The sequence below is a fragment of the Neodiprion lecontei genome, chromosome 2 (assembly GCF_021901455.1).
Source record: "Neodiprion lecontei isolate iyNeoLeco1 chromosome 2, iyNeoLeco1.1, whole genome shotgun sequence".
Classification (NCBI taxonomy): Eukaryota; Metazoa; Arthropoda; class Insecta; order Hymenoptera; family Diprionidae; genus Neodiprion; species Neodiprion lecontei.
In genome coordinates, this window is record NC_060261.1 from 4,923,774 (window position 1) to 4,942,568 (window position 18,795).

At 35.4% G+C, this 18,795-nt stretch overlaps 1 protein-coding gene across 1 annotated transcript in view; it reads left to right on the top strand.

Moving 5' to 3' along the window:
• The first annotated feature begins 334 nt into the window (after positions 1-334).
• Positions 335-18,795, top strand: part of LOC107226155 (Krueppel-like factor 6) — a 208,401-nt gene continuing 189,940 nt past the window's right edge. Inside the window, exon 1 of the mRNA XM_046731017.1 lies at positions 335-994. Within this exon, the coding sequence (XP_046586973.1) occupies positions 893-994 (102 nt within the window). The 5' untranslated portion in view covers positions 335-892. The remainder of the gene's footprint in view (positions 995-18,795) is intronic.

Genomic DNA, 18,795 nt, shown 5'->3' on the forward strand with positions numbered 1-18,795 from the left:
ATCTATCCATCCCTCTCTCTCTCTCTCTATCTCTGTCGCCTCGACTCGTGCAACGAATACGAAAAACCGGCGTTTACGCGATAAAATGCCGCTCAACGAACGTTTCTCATTCGACGACGGAGTTTAACAACCTTTTTCAACTTATCCCGCATCCATCCGACTTCTCCGCCGGCGCTCTCTTACGAAAAAAGAGGGACAACGGGGAATAACCCTTTGCCGTGAGGTGGGGGTTGGAAGGGGGGCGGAGGGGTTGGGAGGGGGGTGGGGTGGGGGTGGGGGCGGGGGTGGCGAAGAAAAGGGTTTTCCGGGGTGCGGGGGAGGGGAAGGGGACACCTTTGCCTCGTCGACGAAACACATGTGTCTGTGCGTGGATGCTGTCAGTGCCGATACGTGCTGCTGTTGTTGTTGTTGTTTTTGTGATTGTTGTTCCTGTTGCTGTTATAATAAATATTATTGTTGTTGTTGTTGTTATTGTTGTTGTTCGCCCGGCAACATTTTGTGCATCGACGATCATCGGGTGGTGAAACCGATTGTCAACGGTTATATACGCAGTGAACAAGAGCGAGTGATTCTCGATTTATTCTAGTTTTCACGTTATCGTTCGACGACCTTTGGTTGTTTGTTTTTGTTTTTTTTTTTTTTGTTTTTTTTTTTTTTTATTATTTTGCCTTTCGTTCCTTCTTTCTTCAACTTCTCTTTTCTCGTTCGAAAAGTATTTCGCAAGACCCGAGTTGTGTTTTAAAAAAAAAAAAAAACTACGTTTCGCATGATTTAATACACATGTGTGTATATTTTTATTTTATTTAAAAAATAGATAATATCATTATCGCGATCGTCGCCTGTCGCGTCAATTTTAATTACTCGGTGGTTTCTCTGTGACACAAACGCAACCATGGATATCCTACCGAGTGGAAACATATTCAGGGAGTTGCAGGACATCCACGATACTGGATATTTCTCCGCCCAACCCTCGCTCGAGGATCATTGGCAACAGGTATGTTAATTAATTAGGTGATACTCGCGTGTTGTTTACTTGCGAGATCACTCGTCTTTGTTAATAACTTTCGATTCAACGACGGTTTTAATTTTTCCTCTTTTTTTTTATCCCCCCCCCCCTCCACGTCTTTTCGGTTGACACAATTTTCTCTAAAAAAAACGGTGTTTCTTACTTGCTCTTTTTGTTTTTACACAACGTTCAGTTGTAAGTTGAGGAATAAGAGAGAGAGAGAGAAAAAAAAACACCCTTCGCCGAGTTTACTTTTACTTGTGTTTTGATACGGAAAAGTTTCGGTAATTAAAACAAAACGTGTTTTATATATATGTATATATATGTCGAAGTTGGATTGTCGATGAGTAAAAATGGTTATTTCACGATTTTGGAATTGACTGAAATTCGGTCAAAACGCGCTAATGAAACAAAACACAATTGTACATCGATATTTTAATTCCTTAAAAATCATTGCAATAATTAAGAAGAATTTGGTAATTTCTTTTCACCAACGTTTCTGTTACGATAACGTTACCAAATTTTTCTACCTCGTAAAAAAATAGTCGGAGAGTAAAGAAAACGAGGAAGAAAGGGATTCAGGATTTGGAATCTAGGATCAAGGATTAAGGAAAATGTCAACAGAAACTCCCACGGGTTTCATAATAATCGAAAGATCGTTACGTTACGTTACGTTACGTTACGTTACGTTACGTTACGTTGGGTCGAAGCGATACGGACGTAAACGGAGCGGAGACTCACGAAGGTTGAAAGTTGGTGGGAAGGGAGGAAGGGAGGGAATCTATTTCATTCATAGAAATAGCGGCAGCAGCGTCGAGTCTCTCCTCTCCTCTCCTCTCCTCTCCTCTCCTCGACGACCGCGCTCTGCAACAACCTACGCTTACGCTTTCTTTTTATATTTTTCTTATTTTCCCATTTTTCTCTATTTCTCTCTATCGTTCTATCTCTTAGAACAAGAAGAGAGACAGAGATCTTTGGGAATTTATGCAATTTTGTTTCAACGTGATAAACGAAACGTATATTTATTGTGAAAAATCAACTCTTTTAAAGTTATTGGATAAAATTACGCATTGGTGATTTTTTTTAACGTTATACCGAATAACTTCGGCCTCGTATTAATCGAGGATGAAAACGTCCAGCGTTATTCTAACGATTCATTTGTTTTTAATAACAACTTTCAGAATCGGAATAAAGTCAATTGTAACGTATTCATATTTTCGTAAATTCAACTCTTTAAATGCTACCGCTCTGAAATGATGAAATAACGATTTATTTCCGAATTTAACATCGTGTTCAAGTTGTTCCGATTCACTCAACGAAATGGCAATGAATTTATTGAACGCGTAACAATTGCGGAAATAAAATTACAAAAATACGACGAATGAAATTTGAATAATTACTGTAATGTTCGTGGAATTAACTAGAAAGCAATCCGTATAAATTTGAATGAAACTATGGGAGATAATTGCTAACGAATCACTTGCAAGTCACGTGACAGTGTTTAGGAAATCGTAATAGAAATCGCGTTTTAAGCCTTGCGGTTAACGTAACGCGCCGAACGTTCGCAGGTTTCAATTTATAAACATATTTCGTACATTTGCGCGTTATAATTCATAAGATAATTACGTGTAATCTGAAGCTTGGAAGATGGGTAAATTTTCTTAAAAATTCGAGATATCGCTCTGGTTTCTAAAAAAAAAGAAAAAGAAAAAACAAACTTTATAAGTCATAAATTGAGATTTTGGTTATTATTCGATGTACGGAATCGAAATTTCATTACTTAAATACAAACTGAAACAAAAAAAAATTATCTAAATTTTGTGCTGATCCGTGTCACGAGTTACTAATTATCGCATCGTCGATGAGTGTTATTATTTCTGAAATTTCACCCAGTAACATATGTTCTTTAACCTTGCACGGTAAAAATCACCTACATCAGGTTAAATATTAAGAAATATTTACATATTTTTTTTTCAACGTTTCTCAAATTTTTATCAACGCACGGTTACAATAATCACCGTCGGTTTGATTTCACTTACAATTAAAGAGATTCTAATCAAATTTCACGGCAACTTCACTCTTTCTAAATTCTCGAAGAATGTTACTTTAATAGCTCAACGTGTTCCGTTCATTCATTCATTCATCATACCAGCTGTTTATTTACACTCCGACTCGGCTTGACTTTACCTTTTTCCACCCTTCTTCTTCTTCTTCTCCGTGACTTCGAATAGCGCAGCTTCCGCTTAATCGTTTATACTGTTTGTCGTTCCTTCTTCCCATCTCTCTCTCTCTCTCCACCAGGAAAGGACACTGGTATGCGATTATGCGTTGGTTAAATTCGTGTGTAAACTGTAAATGCAGGCAGGATATACGTATGTATATATATATATATATATATAATATACCGCGTGGCTGTTCGGAGCGAAAGTTTCGCGGCTGTCTCTGACTGAGTGACTGAAACACCGGAATTAAAATTGAACCGACTTGAATGACTAAATGATACGCAATTCTTCTTGTACAACAGCGATTATTATTTAAACTGCGGGGTTTAATTTTTGTCCCCCTGTCTATATGTATATATGTATATTATTATTGAAATTGTTTTATAATTATACAGAGATATTTTGAAACGGTTTACAAATCAGGCGAATTATTATTTATTATATTATATGCTTTACTCTGTCGTACATTTTTTTTAGCAATTATGACATCGTTTTTTTTTTTTTTTTTTTTACGTATTATATCTCACAGCTTTCTTATTGTTGTTAAACGAGAGACGTACCGCGAACGAGAGTTTAAACAGCCAGTCTCTGAACCGTAGTCGAGTAGTTCTCGTTCTTCTTTAGCTTTAAAGACTGACGTCATCGCCGACCACTGGAAATAACCGATCGAACTCGACCCGACTCTATTTCGTACACGAAAAAACTCTTTACTTCCCGTACTACAACGTTTCACTAAATTTCATTTACACGCGGCGCAAAATGATAAAAATAACCGAAACTCGGCGTTTTGTCGAGAAAATTTATCGCTGCATCAACGATTTGATCAATTGTAAGCATCGTTTATTTTTTTCCCCCATCTTTCCATCCCGTTAGTTTCAATATAGCAATATCACGGAGTCTGAAAATTCGCTGAGAGAAATATCCAAGGCGTCGTAATTCTCTAAGTCAGACGCTCTTGTCCCTCGAATTAATTATACTTTGGTTAATAAACCGATCCAACCCAATCTTTCCATAGACAATTATATCCGAGGGGGTGAATGATTCATGTTCACATATTTCGGAAAGACGTTGGATGTATTACGTCGTATAGAGTATAGAGTATACAGTCTGAAATACCATCACCATTGGCACCCCCCCCCCCCGTGAAAGCTTGAAAGCTCGAAAGCTCGAAAGCTATTATTATTATTATTATTATTGTATACCCTGAATAATTAGAAATTTGTAGATCCTTAGATTAGGTCTGGTTTTGGTATGGTTTAGTTTGGTCGCCTGTGTTTGAATACCCTCGTTATTACACGTCAAGAACGACGATTACGATTCTCCGTTACAACAGAGACGACGCTGATTATTATTCATATGTCCTTTGAAATTACTGCACTAATCACACAAAATCGTCTACGTCTACTATAAATTCATACGCTACGTGATACAACACGATGTGTGTGTGCGTGTGTGTGTGTGTGCATAATATACATTACGAGCTATGCGGACTCGAATTGAAAAATTAGAGCTTTGCACAATTGGGCCAGGTTCATCTCTAATAATAACAGCAACGACAATAATAATACCAATTATGATAAAAATCAGTTTTATATCTCGTGCTAGATAAGAACGTACGGATCATACCGGATGACGACTTGAGACGACACACGACACCCGATCCTCGGTTCAGAGATCTTTATTTAGTGCTGTTTGTGTTAAAAAAAAAAAAGAGAGAGAGAGAGAAAAAGTTTTCGAAGACATATGTTACGTATCCGCAATTAGTCGTTTCTCGTGTCTCGGGTGGTAAAAAAATCAAATTTTTTTTCTTCTCCTTCTTCGCACCATCGTGATATATTTTCTCTGATTTATCCAATCAGTGATAATCGTGCGCATGCCGCGTATATACATATGTACGAATATTATTCAATTTTTCGTAATTTATTTACAACTTTGGAGACCGATGTGATTTTATTTGTTTCATTTGAATTCGTTCTTGTCAGTTTCTTTTCTTCTTTTTTCGTCTTTATTATTATCATCGTTATTATTATTGTTATTATCCACAAAATTCCGTATCCGATCTATGTCATTGATTTATTTAAAACAGCTACAGCGCTGTCCAAGTAACGCGCTTTTCGCTTCCGCGCAATGCAATGTGAATTGACGATATACGAACGACTGAATAATTGTATTATTGCTGAGGATTAAATTTAACGTTATTCTTATACCGTATGTACGCAAGAGCTTTTTACACTTTATAAACTTTGATTGAGTTATTAGTATGAACATATACATACATATGTATATAATCTTATCCTCTCTGTCCGTTGCAGGATGCATCGAATAATAATTATTTTCGTACAATTATACCACACGTGATAAACACACACACACACACACACACGCATGCACACACGTATATACATTTGCATTTGTATGTATATATATACATAATCTATGTAATTTAATCTATAATACATGTGCGAACGTATCGCGTTATCATCTTCGTGTCACCTCGTATTTAATACAATGTTGTAAATCCATCTTACACGCCAAGATTCGTATCTTACATAATACACACTCGCGCACACACACACACATATGTTAATTTTTATGGTGCGATTGGATCATCATTATTATCAGTTGTAATTATACATATACATATATATGGATATAGTACGTGCGTTTTATTGATGCTACGGTGTTACTATCATTAATTATCGACGGTTATATTCTTATCCGTTTTTTTTTCGGTTTTTTTTTTCTCTTTGTTTTTGCATATATATATACTTTTTACGTTCGACGTCGACGAATCGCACAATTTTATAGCTAACTAATTTATCTCGTCGCCACACGGGTTCGTCGCGTGTTTTTTTTTTTCTTAAATTGTCTTACTTCTTTTATAACAATGATATTTTTGATACGTTTAGTTTTCTCCCGTTGTTCACAGTTTACAAGCGTACGCTTGTCTTATCTTACAGTTCATAAATTATATAATTATAATATGAATATACTGTGCATATATATATACATATATATATATGTTGCATACATAATTCTCCCCCTCCATCTTTTATAATTCATTTTGTTTTTTGTTTTTTGTTTTTTTTTTTTGTACTCCCGCGCTTATCACGAATTCATTCATTCGTTCTTTCATTCATTCTCATCCCGATTCCCATTATATGAGGTATAAATAAATGGCAAACGTGAATAAATAATTGCTTATCGTTAAGATTTAGTATTCGATGAAAAATTGTCTCTTTTTCATCTCTCCTCTCCTCTCCTCTCCTCTCCTCTCGTTTCGTTTTCCCTTCTCTTTCATGATTTCGTTCCGTGGTTCGGCATGCAGCAGCTAGCTACTCGCTTGCCGGCCGTCATTCCTTGGGCCAGCGGTAGCGATGAAAAACCTTGTTTATTTACATACCGCGTAAGCGTTATTCTTAGGCATATCCATAGTGTCTATGTGTTTGTGTAACTAAACTTTGCGAAGCGGGCGGCCAAATAGTTTTGGCAGATATTACCTATAGGCATTGAATATGGAGATTTGAAGTCTACGGAGAAGCTCGCTTATTCTTCTTCCTCTTCTTGATTTTTTTTTGGGTCGGTATAAATTGCCGCAGGTTGAACCAAACCAAACGTAACTAAATTAAATTACACTAAATTAAACTATTCACGTTTTTTCCAGATATATAAATTAAAACACTCTTCTGTCATGTCACGTGCGTGGGTATTTGAAAAAGGAAACACGTTTTTACTTACATCGGTTTGACTGTAATTTGGTAAATTATCGTTTTTGAGGTCGCTTAATTACAGGATGAATGTATGAATTTTTATACTTTTTCAATACAAAAGTTAAAAGAAAATCTAATTTTCATCCGACTTCTAAAGCCTTAAGTGAAACACATGATAACCTGAGAAAATTTTAGTGTAGCATGATTATCATGGAATATGTGTTTCGAGGTGTTTTTTTTTTTTTTTTTTTTTTTCTCTCTAAAGTTTCCCAAAATTTTTGAGTCCGCGAATTATTTGTTCTACCTTTGTAATTACTGTAATTACTGACTATAATAATAGAATACTCGTTGAATCGTACCAAAATAATAATAACAACAACATCTACGAACCCGATTATTATTAAATATTTCTCAATTACATTGTCAGAGACGTAATTACTTGATTTATTCGATTCGAGCACGGGGGCTGTAATTTTTTATTTATTTATTTTTTTTTCTTACTGCCCAATTCATTCGACGCCTGGAAGTAGAAACAAAAGATTGAAAAAATGAATTGAAATTGATTTAAATGACGAAACGACAAAGTGACGCGTTGAATTGTACGTGGTTGTATATCGTATGCCGGAAGTACACGAGATATGTAATTATATATACGTGTAACGTGTGTGTATATGTGTATATATACATATATTATATGCATATAATACATGCGATCGACCCGTTGATTAGGATGAAAAGATTTTATGCGTACGTGATCGCCGCCGCTCCGTGCGTATGTTAAAATGTTTGACGAATTAGTCATAAGCCAGGAATGTCCGTTGCTTATTAATATATACACTTGTAGAATCGTTACTGACAAGTTTACTCGTTTGATTTATCAATTCACTATTAACTATGTTTTCCATTTGTTCCATTCGAGTGATTTTTTTTTTTTTCTTTATATTTTTCTTTTCAAAACGTGTTTAAGCCCACGAAAGAATTTTTCGGTTTTTCTATCCGAGTAGTTTTTTTTTTTTTTTTGTTATCTCCCGTAAATTTTTCGATTTTTGACTTCAATGTTCTCGGATACGAGAAGTCATCTTTACACGAATACATTTGTTGTTACATATGCACTTGTGTCACATGTACTATTATCGTATAATATCCTTGTACGTCGGATGTCTGCATTTAACACCTCTTCGCGCGTTTTATTAATATCTATAATATACATATACTTTACGTTTATTTTAACAATTAACACCGCGGCAAAGCTGATATAACCCACGCACACACACACGTTATTATACTTATGCTCATTCCGAAACGCTAAATTTGAATCTCGGCAAATTTTTCACCTTCTAATTTAATTATATCCTGTAGCGTTTACGTATATATATATATATATATATATATATATAATGATGGAACAAAAAAGAAGAGAAGAATACACACAAGAGTGGGTAAAATTTTTCTATAGAAAAATTGTGAAACAAGTTGTACAAAAATTATCGCGTTCTCTCTAACTGAGAAAAAAATAAAGAAAAAAATATCGCTCAAGGTTTACCGGAGAAAATTTGTCGGAACACGAATTATCGCGATCTCGTTCCAAAAGCTAGAACATATTTTCCTGTGCATATAATTTAATCTGTCACGTGTAAATATTATTAAGAGAGCAAAGTTCTCAAAGTTATATATAATGTTGTAACGATTCAATTTTAAGGTAAATCATTATTTCGCAACTCTGTGAACCGTCTCTCAAACTTTGAGTAGGTGACTAATTTATTTAAAAAAAAAAAAAAAAAGCAAAGTGTACCGATATTTTCGAAAAAAATTCAACTCCTTTATAAAGTCGTTACAAATTTTCAATACCATGATTACAAAATATCAATGTATCGCGTTAGATTAACGCTAATACTAATTTCAATTTCTTTATATATCACACAGTATTGTTTTATGTATTGAAAAACGAAGGGAGAGCATTTTAATCGTCTTATATATACGTCGTATGATGATGGAGAAATGCACTTGCATCATATTCTCCTCCTCCTCCTCCTCCTCGTAATTCTTCCCTTACATTTTCATCCTGTACCTACTTTTACGGATTTGATACATGGTACACGTGTTTATATATATATGTATATATGTATGCATGCATGTCAGACACACGTATGTACGCGTATCGATTTATCGACGTCGGCATGTCGCGTTCGTTCATTCTCCGACGTCTTGCTTGCCCGCCGTAATAAAGTCTAAAAATACTCCCCCACCATTTTTCTTTTTTCCATCCACCTTTTCTCTTCTATTCCCTTTTTCGACATTTTACCGGCCTGCTCTTCTACGTTCTCTATTTATCTCTACATACGTTTTTACACACATCTTCACTGTGAATTCTTCTCGTAAGAACCGTATAGCTCGACAATTATTACCCGTTTATTATAACAATTTTTTTTCATAATTTTACTCGCCCGGAAAAGCTGAGCGACCATTTTATTCCAGCCTAGTCATTTTACCGGGATAGTAAAAATTTTCAAAAAATTTTTATTTACCTGTAAACCAGACGAGTTGCAATTTTATCGAGCGATTCCTTTCAAGAAAAACTCTCGCTATATGTGTGTGTGTATATATATTAGTATATCCATATACACCTATGTACATGTATGCACGTACGTCAGTCAATCATCATTGTTTCAAAGATCAGAAAGAAAGATAAGAAAAAAATAAGTAAAGCTTGACGGCGAGTGACGTGTGTGAAATATTAAATTCAGTCTTAGGATTAATTTTGAACCTGTATTATATACGTATTACATAAATACAGTCGTAGTGTTTTAAGGGGGTGTCGATGGTCGTGTGTCCGACGTTGACGTGTTATATCTCCGATATCTGAGTTCGCGTATCTGGAAGAAGAAAAAAAAAAAAAAAAAAAACACCGAGAAAAGGCTTAATAGTCATTTTTTATACACAATTTTGAACAAAAACACTCCGTTACATTTTCATTTTACGCAGATATAAAAAAAATGGCACGGATTATACGAAAAAGCGATAGAAAATTCGTAGAATTTGTGCCATTTCTTTATTTCTGCATCAAATGATATAATATATTGGAGCGTTTTTTTTTTTCTTCCTCTCTATTTAGTTTAATGGAAAATGGATAATTGATTTCAGGAACCACTATATATTGATATTAAGGGCTCAGATTGCAAGAGGCGTCTTATTTCCTGTTCCTACAATTATTATGTTAACATGTGACTTCGGGGAAAAAAATGAACGATATTTTTGGACAAGTCTAATGCGTGTATTATATGTATGAAATTGTGAACACTGGTACGTGTGTATTGTGTATTACCAGGGTGTCTGACCACATAAAATAAAAAAAAAAAAACCTGAAAAATTCTTAAATTTCATGAAACTCAATGCGAGTCTTAAAAAGTTATGGAATGTCGTGAAATTTCACTAACGAACCTGAATATTTTATTATTATTGGAAATAAACGTATTGGAAAGCTGTATCGTTTGTTACTCTTTTTTTTTTGTTTTTTCTTATCAGAAAAAAATACAAGCACCTCATATACGTTTCTCGCTGCAGTAGAGCGTGGTGGCGATATTTGCGACGATAAGTTGAAAAAAAAAAATCAATAAAAATAAAAAAAAAACAAAAAACAAAAATCGACTTGCAAATGTCAAGCTGCTTTGCTACATTCGTTAATATTTGACAATTCACGTCGAAATGAATTCTGGTACGCAGTTTTGTGGTGATGAAAAAATTCTTTATCTTGTTCCTTGAACAAACCTTGAACTTTGCGACGATTTTCTGGTTCCCGTAAAAAAATTCTCTCTCTCTCTTACTCTCTCAGTCTCTTCTCGGGAATCGGTTATCTTCGGGATAGGTCAGGTCGGACTCCGCGTTAGGCTAGGCTACCGAACCGGAACGAATCAATTCCGAGGTACGAGTATATTGAAACAAACATTGGCGTACTACGGTCATTACCCAGATACGTTGCGAGAGTCGTATAGTATGGCCGTATGCACGTAACGTTGGTGGGTGACGACTGCGAACGTCGAGAGGAAATTATTACTATGCTTGTAATTTATACAGTGAGAAAAATTTCATTCGTTGCAGTAACTAATGTTGTTGGAATTAGGAAAAACGAGGCACGCCTAACCATTTTGCGCTATCGTCGATCCTTTTTTGGTTATCGCAACGCAGAATCAGTTTGTGAGGTTTACTCGACTTTTTTAGTTAAACGAGGCTTTAACAAGTCAATTTATCGTTGCACGAGCGTTAAATTTTCGCAACAGTTGCAAGAAAATATAGCAACAATGATCGTAACGATAAAGAATAGTATAGGATACTAGACTTTCCGGTAACGGCTAGAAAACTAATTTTCTTTTTCTACCTGGAACTATATTTTTCGATTCTGGTAAAAAATGAAAATAGTTAAGGACCGAACGGTAACCGGAACTAAAAATTTCTCTCGGTGTAGAGAACGATTTTTAACGACTTGTATTTGCCCAATTAATGTAAGTGTAATGTTCTTATTTATCAGAGTTTAATGGAGTTCTTTCTTGGAAGATTGTAAAGTTACTAAATAGAGAGCTTAATGGAAATCTTATCGTTACTTTAACGTTGCCAACTCAAAGCTTACAGTATAGCTGGATGTTCATCCTCCTCATTCAATCTCTCTCTTTCTCTCTTTTTCATAATTGTAAAATCGATCTACTGCAACATGTAATTATTACTTTGTCAATCAATCAATCGTTTACCTTTCAATTCCTATACATGAAAGAGAGATTTCCTCCAATTCCCACGATCAAAGAGACAGAGAGAAAGAGAGAAAAAGCAGAAAGTTTTATACAATTTTCTTTCCGCTTTATGCAGCGTTTTGGATATGTGCATTGCAGAATTATACGAGTACCGTTATAATTATACATTATAACGACGGACAATTACGGAATCGTTTTTCTCGGCAACAGCCTTGTAGTCTCAATTATTACCAATCGTGTCTCGTTATGAGAGCAGTCGAGGGGCTGGAGGGGAATGCAGGGATGATTCTTCGTCTCTTTAGTTTTTCTCTCTCTATTTCTTTGTACTTCTTGTTTTCGCTATTTGACGGATAGTCTCGTATTTATTCTTTCATCATCATCATCATCATCATCATCATCGTCGTCGTCGTCGTTCCCTGATGGTACAAATGGGTTTAATACATAAATTGCTCACATCGTTTAAACCGGCGATGCCCCAGCTTCAGAGAAACAACGAACTAAGAAAGGAAAGAGTTTGTGTGCGCAGAATGCGATGCAGGTGAAGATTCGAGCTGCAGTCACAGCTGCTGCTATTGCAGTGCAAATCTGCCTGCAATGTTCAAGCGGGGCAGACGACAAGAGAGCTCGGGGAATGGAAAATTTAGGTCAGCCGTTTCTAGAGCTCTGTTCTTGCAATGTTTATTATTCGTTTACGTAAAACTTGACAAACCTGCCTGCAGCAGTTTTTTTTTTTTCCCTTATTTATATTTTCATTTTTCCTCGCACCCGGTAAGGAAATAAACAATTTGCAAGGTAGTAGTCTGAATTTTCGTATATACATGTATACATATATTTATTATTGTCAATTTCAATTGACGATAATATTCTTGACATATTCAATCTTCACGAAAAAATTATTCTTCCCAAACCAATGTAATAATATTATCGTTTTTATTGCCGGATTTTTATATATAATAATATCGATAGAACTTAACAATTATAATAATGCACGTGTGTATTTATATAGTACGAATACGGTATGTGTACAGTAATAGTATATATTTGAAGCTCCCGGTTCGTTCCGCGATTTCATTCATAAAATATATTCTTACCCGTTTAAGTCGCTGTATCCTTGGCTTGTCTGCGTTCACTTTCTGCCTTTGCCAACCACGCACTAGTGGTGGCACCTCAATTATAGTAAACACATCTCTCTCTCTCTCTATATATATATATATATATATAGATAATATACGATTCAACCTAATTGATTATCAGATTATATGACGAAATTAAATTTCCGTAGAAGGAGAAGATATTTTGTAGCGTGTTTTTTAAAACGATCAATTATCATATGTCGTATAAAATCATTATCAGTCACGATTGCTTTTCTTCTCATTTTAATTTGAAATTCTTCCGTATCAACGTCTTTGGTGACCAATAAATTTTCACATTACACAGAAATGAGGAAATGGCACGGATTCTACGAAATCGCGATAGTAAATTTTGCAGTTTCAATTATTTCTCCGACAAATGAAAATTTATCTGAGTGTTTTTCTTCGAAATTTTTTACAACAAGGGGCTGTCAAGACCTTTTTTGTATTTGAGATACGTCGGCGTCTCGATGTTTGAAGATGCATTCGCCATATTCAAAGTCTACCAGAGCACCCCGTTAAACAAAACCGCCAACTTACCAAACGTTTCTTCTCTCATTTCCCTTTTCACCCCTCTCTTATCTACCCTCTACATCTCTCCCCATCTTCTAGTCTGCTGCAAAAATTTCGCCCACGGTATATTTCACACTGTGTATACACCAGATGTCAGTTACAAATGGCTTCTATTTCGATCTACGACACGTTTGCCGGAGTGAAAAAGAAGGGGCAGAACAGAATTTCACCCATCCTAGCGCTCTGCGAGAGTATATTACACATATTTCAAAGCGATAAAAGTAATTTCTTTCTCTTTCCTCTCTCCTACTTCTGTAATTGTACGTCTAAGGTATCCCATCCCATTAGAAGTTTGCATAAGTATATTATTTGTATATTTTTTTTTCTTGTAATTTGTATTACCAATATACTATTTACACTAACAACAAAATTTGCATCATTATTTTTCTTCTGTCTTTTTTTCATCTCGTAAATTTTCGCAACAGTTCCAAGAAAAAACAGCAACGTTTTTTTTTTTTTTTACAACATCCAATCCCTTAATCGCTTGTAATATACGTGTGTAACGACGGTAATCCAGCATCTCGACGCTGCGAGGAAATTACTGCTCGTTTTCCGATTCCGTAGTTACGTTCTACGTATTACTGTATTACTGTGTATACAGTAAACCACTATGTATACCGAAGACCCTGTTACAATTTAGCACGGATTAATGTCGCCATGTAATTAGCGTGTCTCCACCTCCTCCTCCTCCTCCTCCTCCTTCTTCCTCCCTCTCCGCCACTTGATTCTCTTCCCTGCATCCTCATCGACGACGTTACCGGCTTGGCCGCTTGTCAATTTTCCGTATCGTCGAACCAGCCGATGCATATACATGTATACATACACGTATGTATTATACTATGCATATATCGATGCACACGCTATGTAACATGCATACATACATATTTATGTATATGTGTCATGCCCCAAAGATCCATTAGACGTACCCACATAAGGAATATAATATCGACAGTTCATGCTGACACCGTTTCAGTTTAGAGCGTCACGTCTAAGGAACGATAATTGCTGCTGTTCGTTGTATTTTTGTTTCACACCCTTTTTTTTTGGCGATCAAAACACATAGCAATAGGCATCGAAGATAGTATTTTTAGTCAAATTCATTCCTCAAAGGAAGAAAAGCTTGGGGAACGAATCCTCCTGATTTTTTTTGTTCCTTGCTCTTCTTTTTAAATTCATTATTTTATTTCAATTCATTCTCCTCGGGGTTCTTTCCTCAAATTTTACGATCCCCTCCTTCGTTTTCCTTGGGTATCCGTTTGCAAACTTTTTTCATTCCTTTTTTTTTATCGATTATCTATTTATTTGTTATTCATTTTTTTTTTTATACCATTGTACGAAAATCAACGAAATTACGCGCGTCATTTTCTTAACGCAACAAGATCGGCAGCAGCCCAGTTCGGTGGATTTACGAACAACCGTGTAGAATTTGAGAAACGAAAGTCAACCAAACCCAAACCACCCGACACGTATGGATATTCCTATAATTCTTTTCACATGGAAACCGATGATAAAATAATTTTCCACCGTCGTCGTCGTAACGGGTCGGACAATGGCGGTGCGACGACTCGGTTCGTTGAAATGATAGTAATTCAAACCGGAAGCAGAAAAAAGGGGGAGTCGCTTTTCGTTCTTCCGGCAGTGCCGGCGTTGCTCGTTCTCTCCTACCGCATTCCGCTATTGAAATTTTTTTTTTTTTTCCCCTCAAACGCATCCCGGACTGCCAATTTTCGTTTTTTTCCCTTCTCGCTTTCATACTTTGACTGAAAATAATACGAATCTGGATCTTCCCGGCGTCTCGTAAAATAAAAAAAAATAAAATAAAAAATTAAAATGAACCTTTTTTTCACTTTCGTTGTAAAAATACTTATCACGTAGAAGAATTTTCATCTCCTTTTTCTCGTTCCTCGTTATTCCCACAATTTTCACGAATTCGCGAATTGAATCGACCAAATTGAAAAAAATATACAATTATCAAATAAATTATACCCACCTACATTTGAATGTCGAAAATAGGCTACAGATTGTGAAAAACAAATATTATAAAAGAATAGAAACATGATTTTTTTTGTTTTAAGAAACGATAATAACAGCGATACCTACGAAAATAATACATATTTGAAATTTTACCAGCATCACTTATTGTTATTATTATTATTATTATTGTGCCTGTATATATAAATGATTCGTGTGCCTACTTGTTTTATAAGAAAATAACAGCTTTTCCGGTATTTGGAACGTGATTTGGATTTGGCTTTTTGCGAGACTATCCGCAGTTTCCAACAAAACCCATATTTATTCCGAGACGATTCCGCGTAGAAATTAAACATTACTCTTTTTCAATGTGTCATTTTTAATTTGAATTCAATCGGTAAACAGGCCTGATGCTGCCGCTATTATATACATATACGCAGGTATATAAATTATGCCGGCGGCGATGCTGTGCAATGCTTATTGTAGTTTTTACTAACCGATCCCTTTTTATTTTATTTTTTTTTTTTTTACCAAAGCACCGCGCGTTTTGCGGTGGATTTTTGTCTGTTATCGCGGTTCAGCGGGTTGACCAATAATTGCAAAAAAAAAAAAAGAAAAAAGGAAAAGAGATAAGAAAAAAGTGGGAGAGATAAAACTAACCGTTGAACAATGTTTTTCATCGTAATATTGAAATAGATTTCGCCTCGTATTAAATTGTATTATTATACACGGCACGGTTTTGACGCATCGATTGTAAATCCATAAATCGATAAATTGATCGTGGTCGTAATTTAAGAAGTATATATCAGAAGAGAAGAGATAATTTATTGCATCTAATGCGTGTTTAGGATGTTGAAATTTCGGTGTTATTGTTTGCGCGTCGTTGTCGAAACTTGCAGAAAAAAAGGTAAAAAAAATTTTTTATTCAAATCTTGGTCTCGTTTTTCCATTCGTTTTTTTTTTTTTTGTTTCTATGAAACCGATTACATATTACCATGAGTTTTGGGGCATGATTGAAATTCCGAAATTTAAAGTAAAGAAATCAAACTTTGACGAAACATGGAAAGTTTCGAAAGTGCAAAGTTCCGAAAAGCTGAAATGTAGAAAGGGCGTAACTCCGATAACACAAAGTTTCGAAAGTGCGAAAATGAGAGAATTTAAAAATCTGAAAGACCGAAGTTTCAAGCGATCGAAGATTTTTTGTTCCGTGAATTTCTGGCTCGCTGAAATTTCACCACCTTGACGTTTCTTTGCTTTGGATTTTTCATATTTTTATTTTCGGAATCCTGGTAATTCTGATTTTCTGTTCTCCTCATTTTTCACACCCACTCGTCGAGCAAACTAAGCCGCGTGATTATATTTCAACTTTCGGAATTTTACTCCATCGAAACTTTATTTTTCAGAATTCTGCTCCATCGTAACTTGAATTATCGGAATCTTGCATTTCGGAACTTTGTCGTTTCTTCAAAGTTTTGATTTCTTCACTTCAAGTTTCTCCGTCAAATAATTCTGAATTAGGCGCTTTCGGAACTTTTCAAATTTGGAACTTTTCAAATTCGGAACTTTTCAAATTCCGAACTTTTCAAATTCCGAACTTTTCAAATTCGGAACTTTTCAAATTCGGAATTTTTCAAATTCGGAACTTTTCAAATTCGGAACTTTTCAAATTTGGAACTTTTCAAATTCGGAACTTTTCAAATTCCGAACTTTTCAAATTCCGAACTTTTCAAATTCGGAATTTTTCAAATTCGGAACTTTTCAAATTTGGAACTTTTCAAATTCGGAACTTTTCAAATTCCGAACTTTTCAAATTCCGAACTTTTCAAATTCGGAACTTTTCAAATTTGGAACTATTCAAATTCGGAACTTTTCAAATTCGGAACTTTTCAAATTCGGAACTTTTCAAATTCGGAACTTCAACCCCGTCCCGCTTCCTCGATATTAAAGAACAATAACAATTGCACACGTGTTTTAAGATATGCACAATATGTACGTACGCATTGCAGGTACACCTACTTTTATACACATGTGTGTGTATATATATATATGTATATAATACACGTGTTCCCCACCACACATTCCCCGCATGGTACGGGTATTATAGGGCACTGTGCTAATGCACTTCCTTCCGGTCTCACGTTATCGCGACCCCGGTATATTACATACAATATACCCTATAATACGTACTCGTATACACCTGTAATAATATTCATCGCATAAAACTCCCGCGCCCTTTTTACGTGCACCGGTGCAAAACCGAGGGGGAGGGAATAAAAAGTAAAGGAAATGGCCGTAGAAATACGGAAGCTTGAAATTCGTCTGTTGAAGATGAAATAAAAAAAAAAAAGGAAAAAAAGAAAAAAAAACTGCCACTCTTCCGAATAAGCCAAAACGTAATATTTATTTACGGAATATGAATAATAAATTACGAATCGGCTTATAGACGGTATTAATGTCAGAAGGTGAATCATCTTTGAGCGTATCTCATCCAAAGTCTGGATAGTCTGGTTCGTTTTAATTGCATAATTGAATATTATACATGTATACAGGTATGTATGTATAAAATGTATACGCAGCCCGTTCGACAAACTTGTAATTCTTCTCGCAGACTCAATCATTACACGTAATGTTTTGCGACACTTGGGTATGTGAGATTTAATGTACACAGGCATGTGTCACTCTTTGCCATACGTCCGTGATATTTGTACAACACTTATTGTTGATAGTTGTGCGCAATGAATCAGGTATTGCATATTGCTCAGAGATTGTTATCTCGTGTACGCTTTTTCTTTTTTTTTTTTTTTTTTTTTTTTTTTTTACTTTTGTACCGTTGCGGCAGCATCGGCCTTATGAAACCGGGCTACGATAACGCGATAAGAAAACATTGCGTCGTACGTAATATGTACGTGTACCTATTTTAACGCGTAGGTATTTTATATATGTAATATAAATTGATGTGTCATGTGTGCATATATATATACATGTGTGTGTGTGTGTGTGTCTAACAAGCCGAGAGCAAAGATTGCAAAATCTGTTTCGAGAGAGGAGCCTTGCGACTTGTCTCGCGGATTCGACTGCAATTATGCACGACGTGCGGATTTGTCGTCTTTGCTTACACTTTGCATTAGTGTAAAGTCGACTCGTGTCATTCGCAAAGCGTTATGTAAATTATACATGTATGGGGCGGCGGTTGGAATTCCTCAAAAGTATTAAGGAAAAAAAGAAGTTATTCGATCGGATTGAAAATTGGATTAATTGTTGTCGTATTGGACGGTACTAATGGCAACAAAAATTACCCGATTCACTTCGACAAATATGAATCGAGACGGAGGGTGTATAATTTTTGAACTTTCGTTGCAAAGCCAATTATCTTGAAGCGCTAGCGTGAATTTTTTTTTCTTATGCAAAAACCTCGCCTGAAATGTTTTCAATAAGATTATTTAC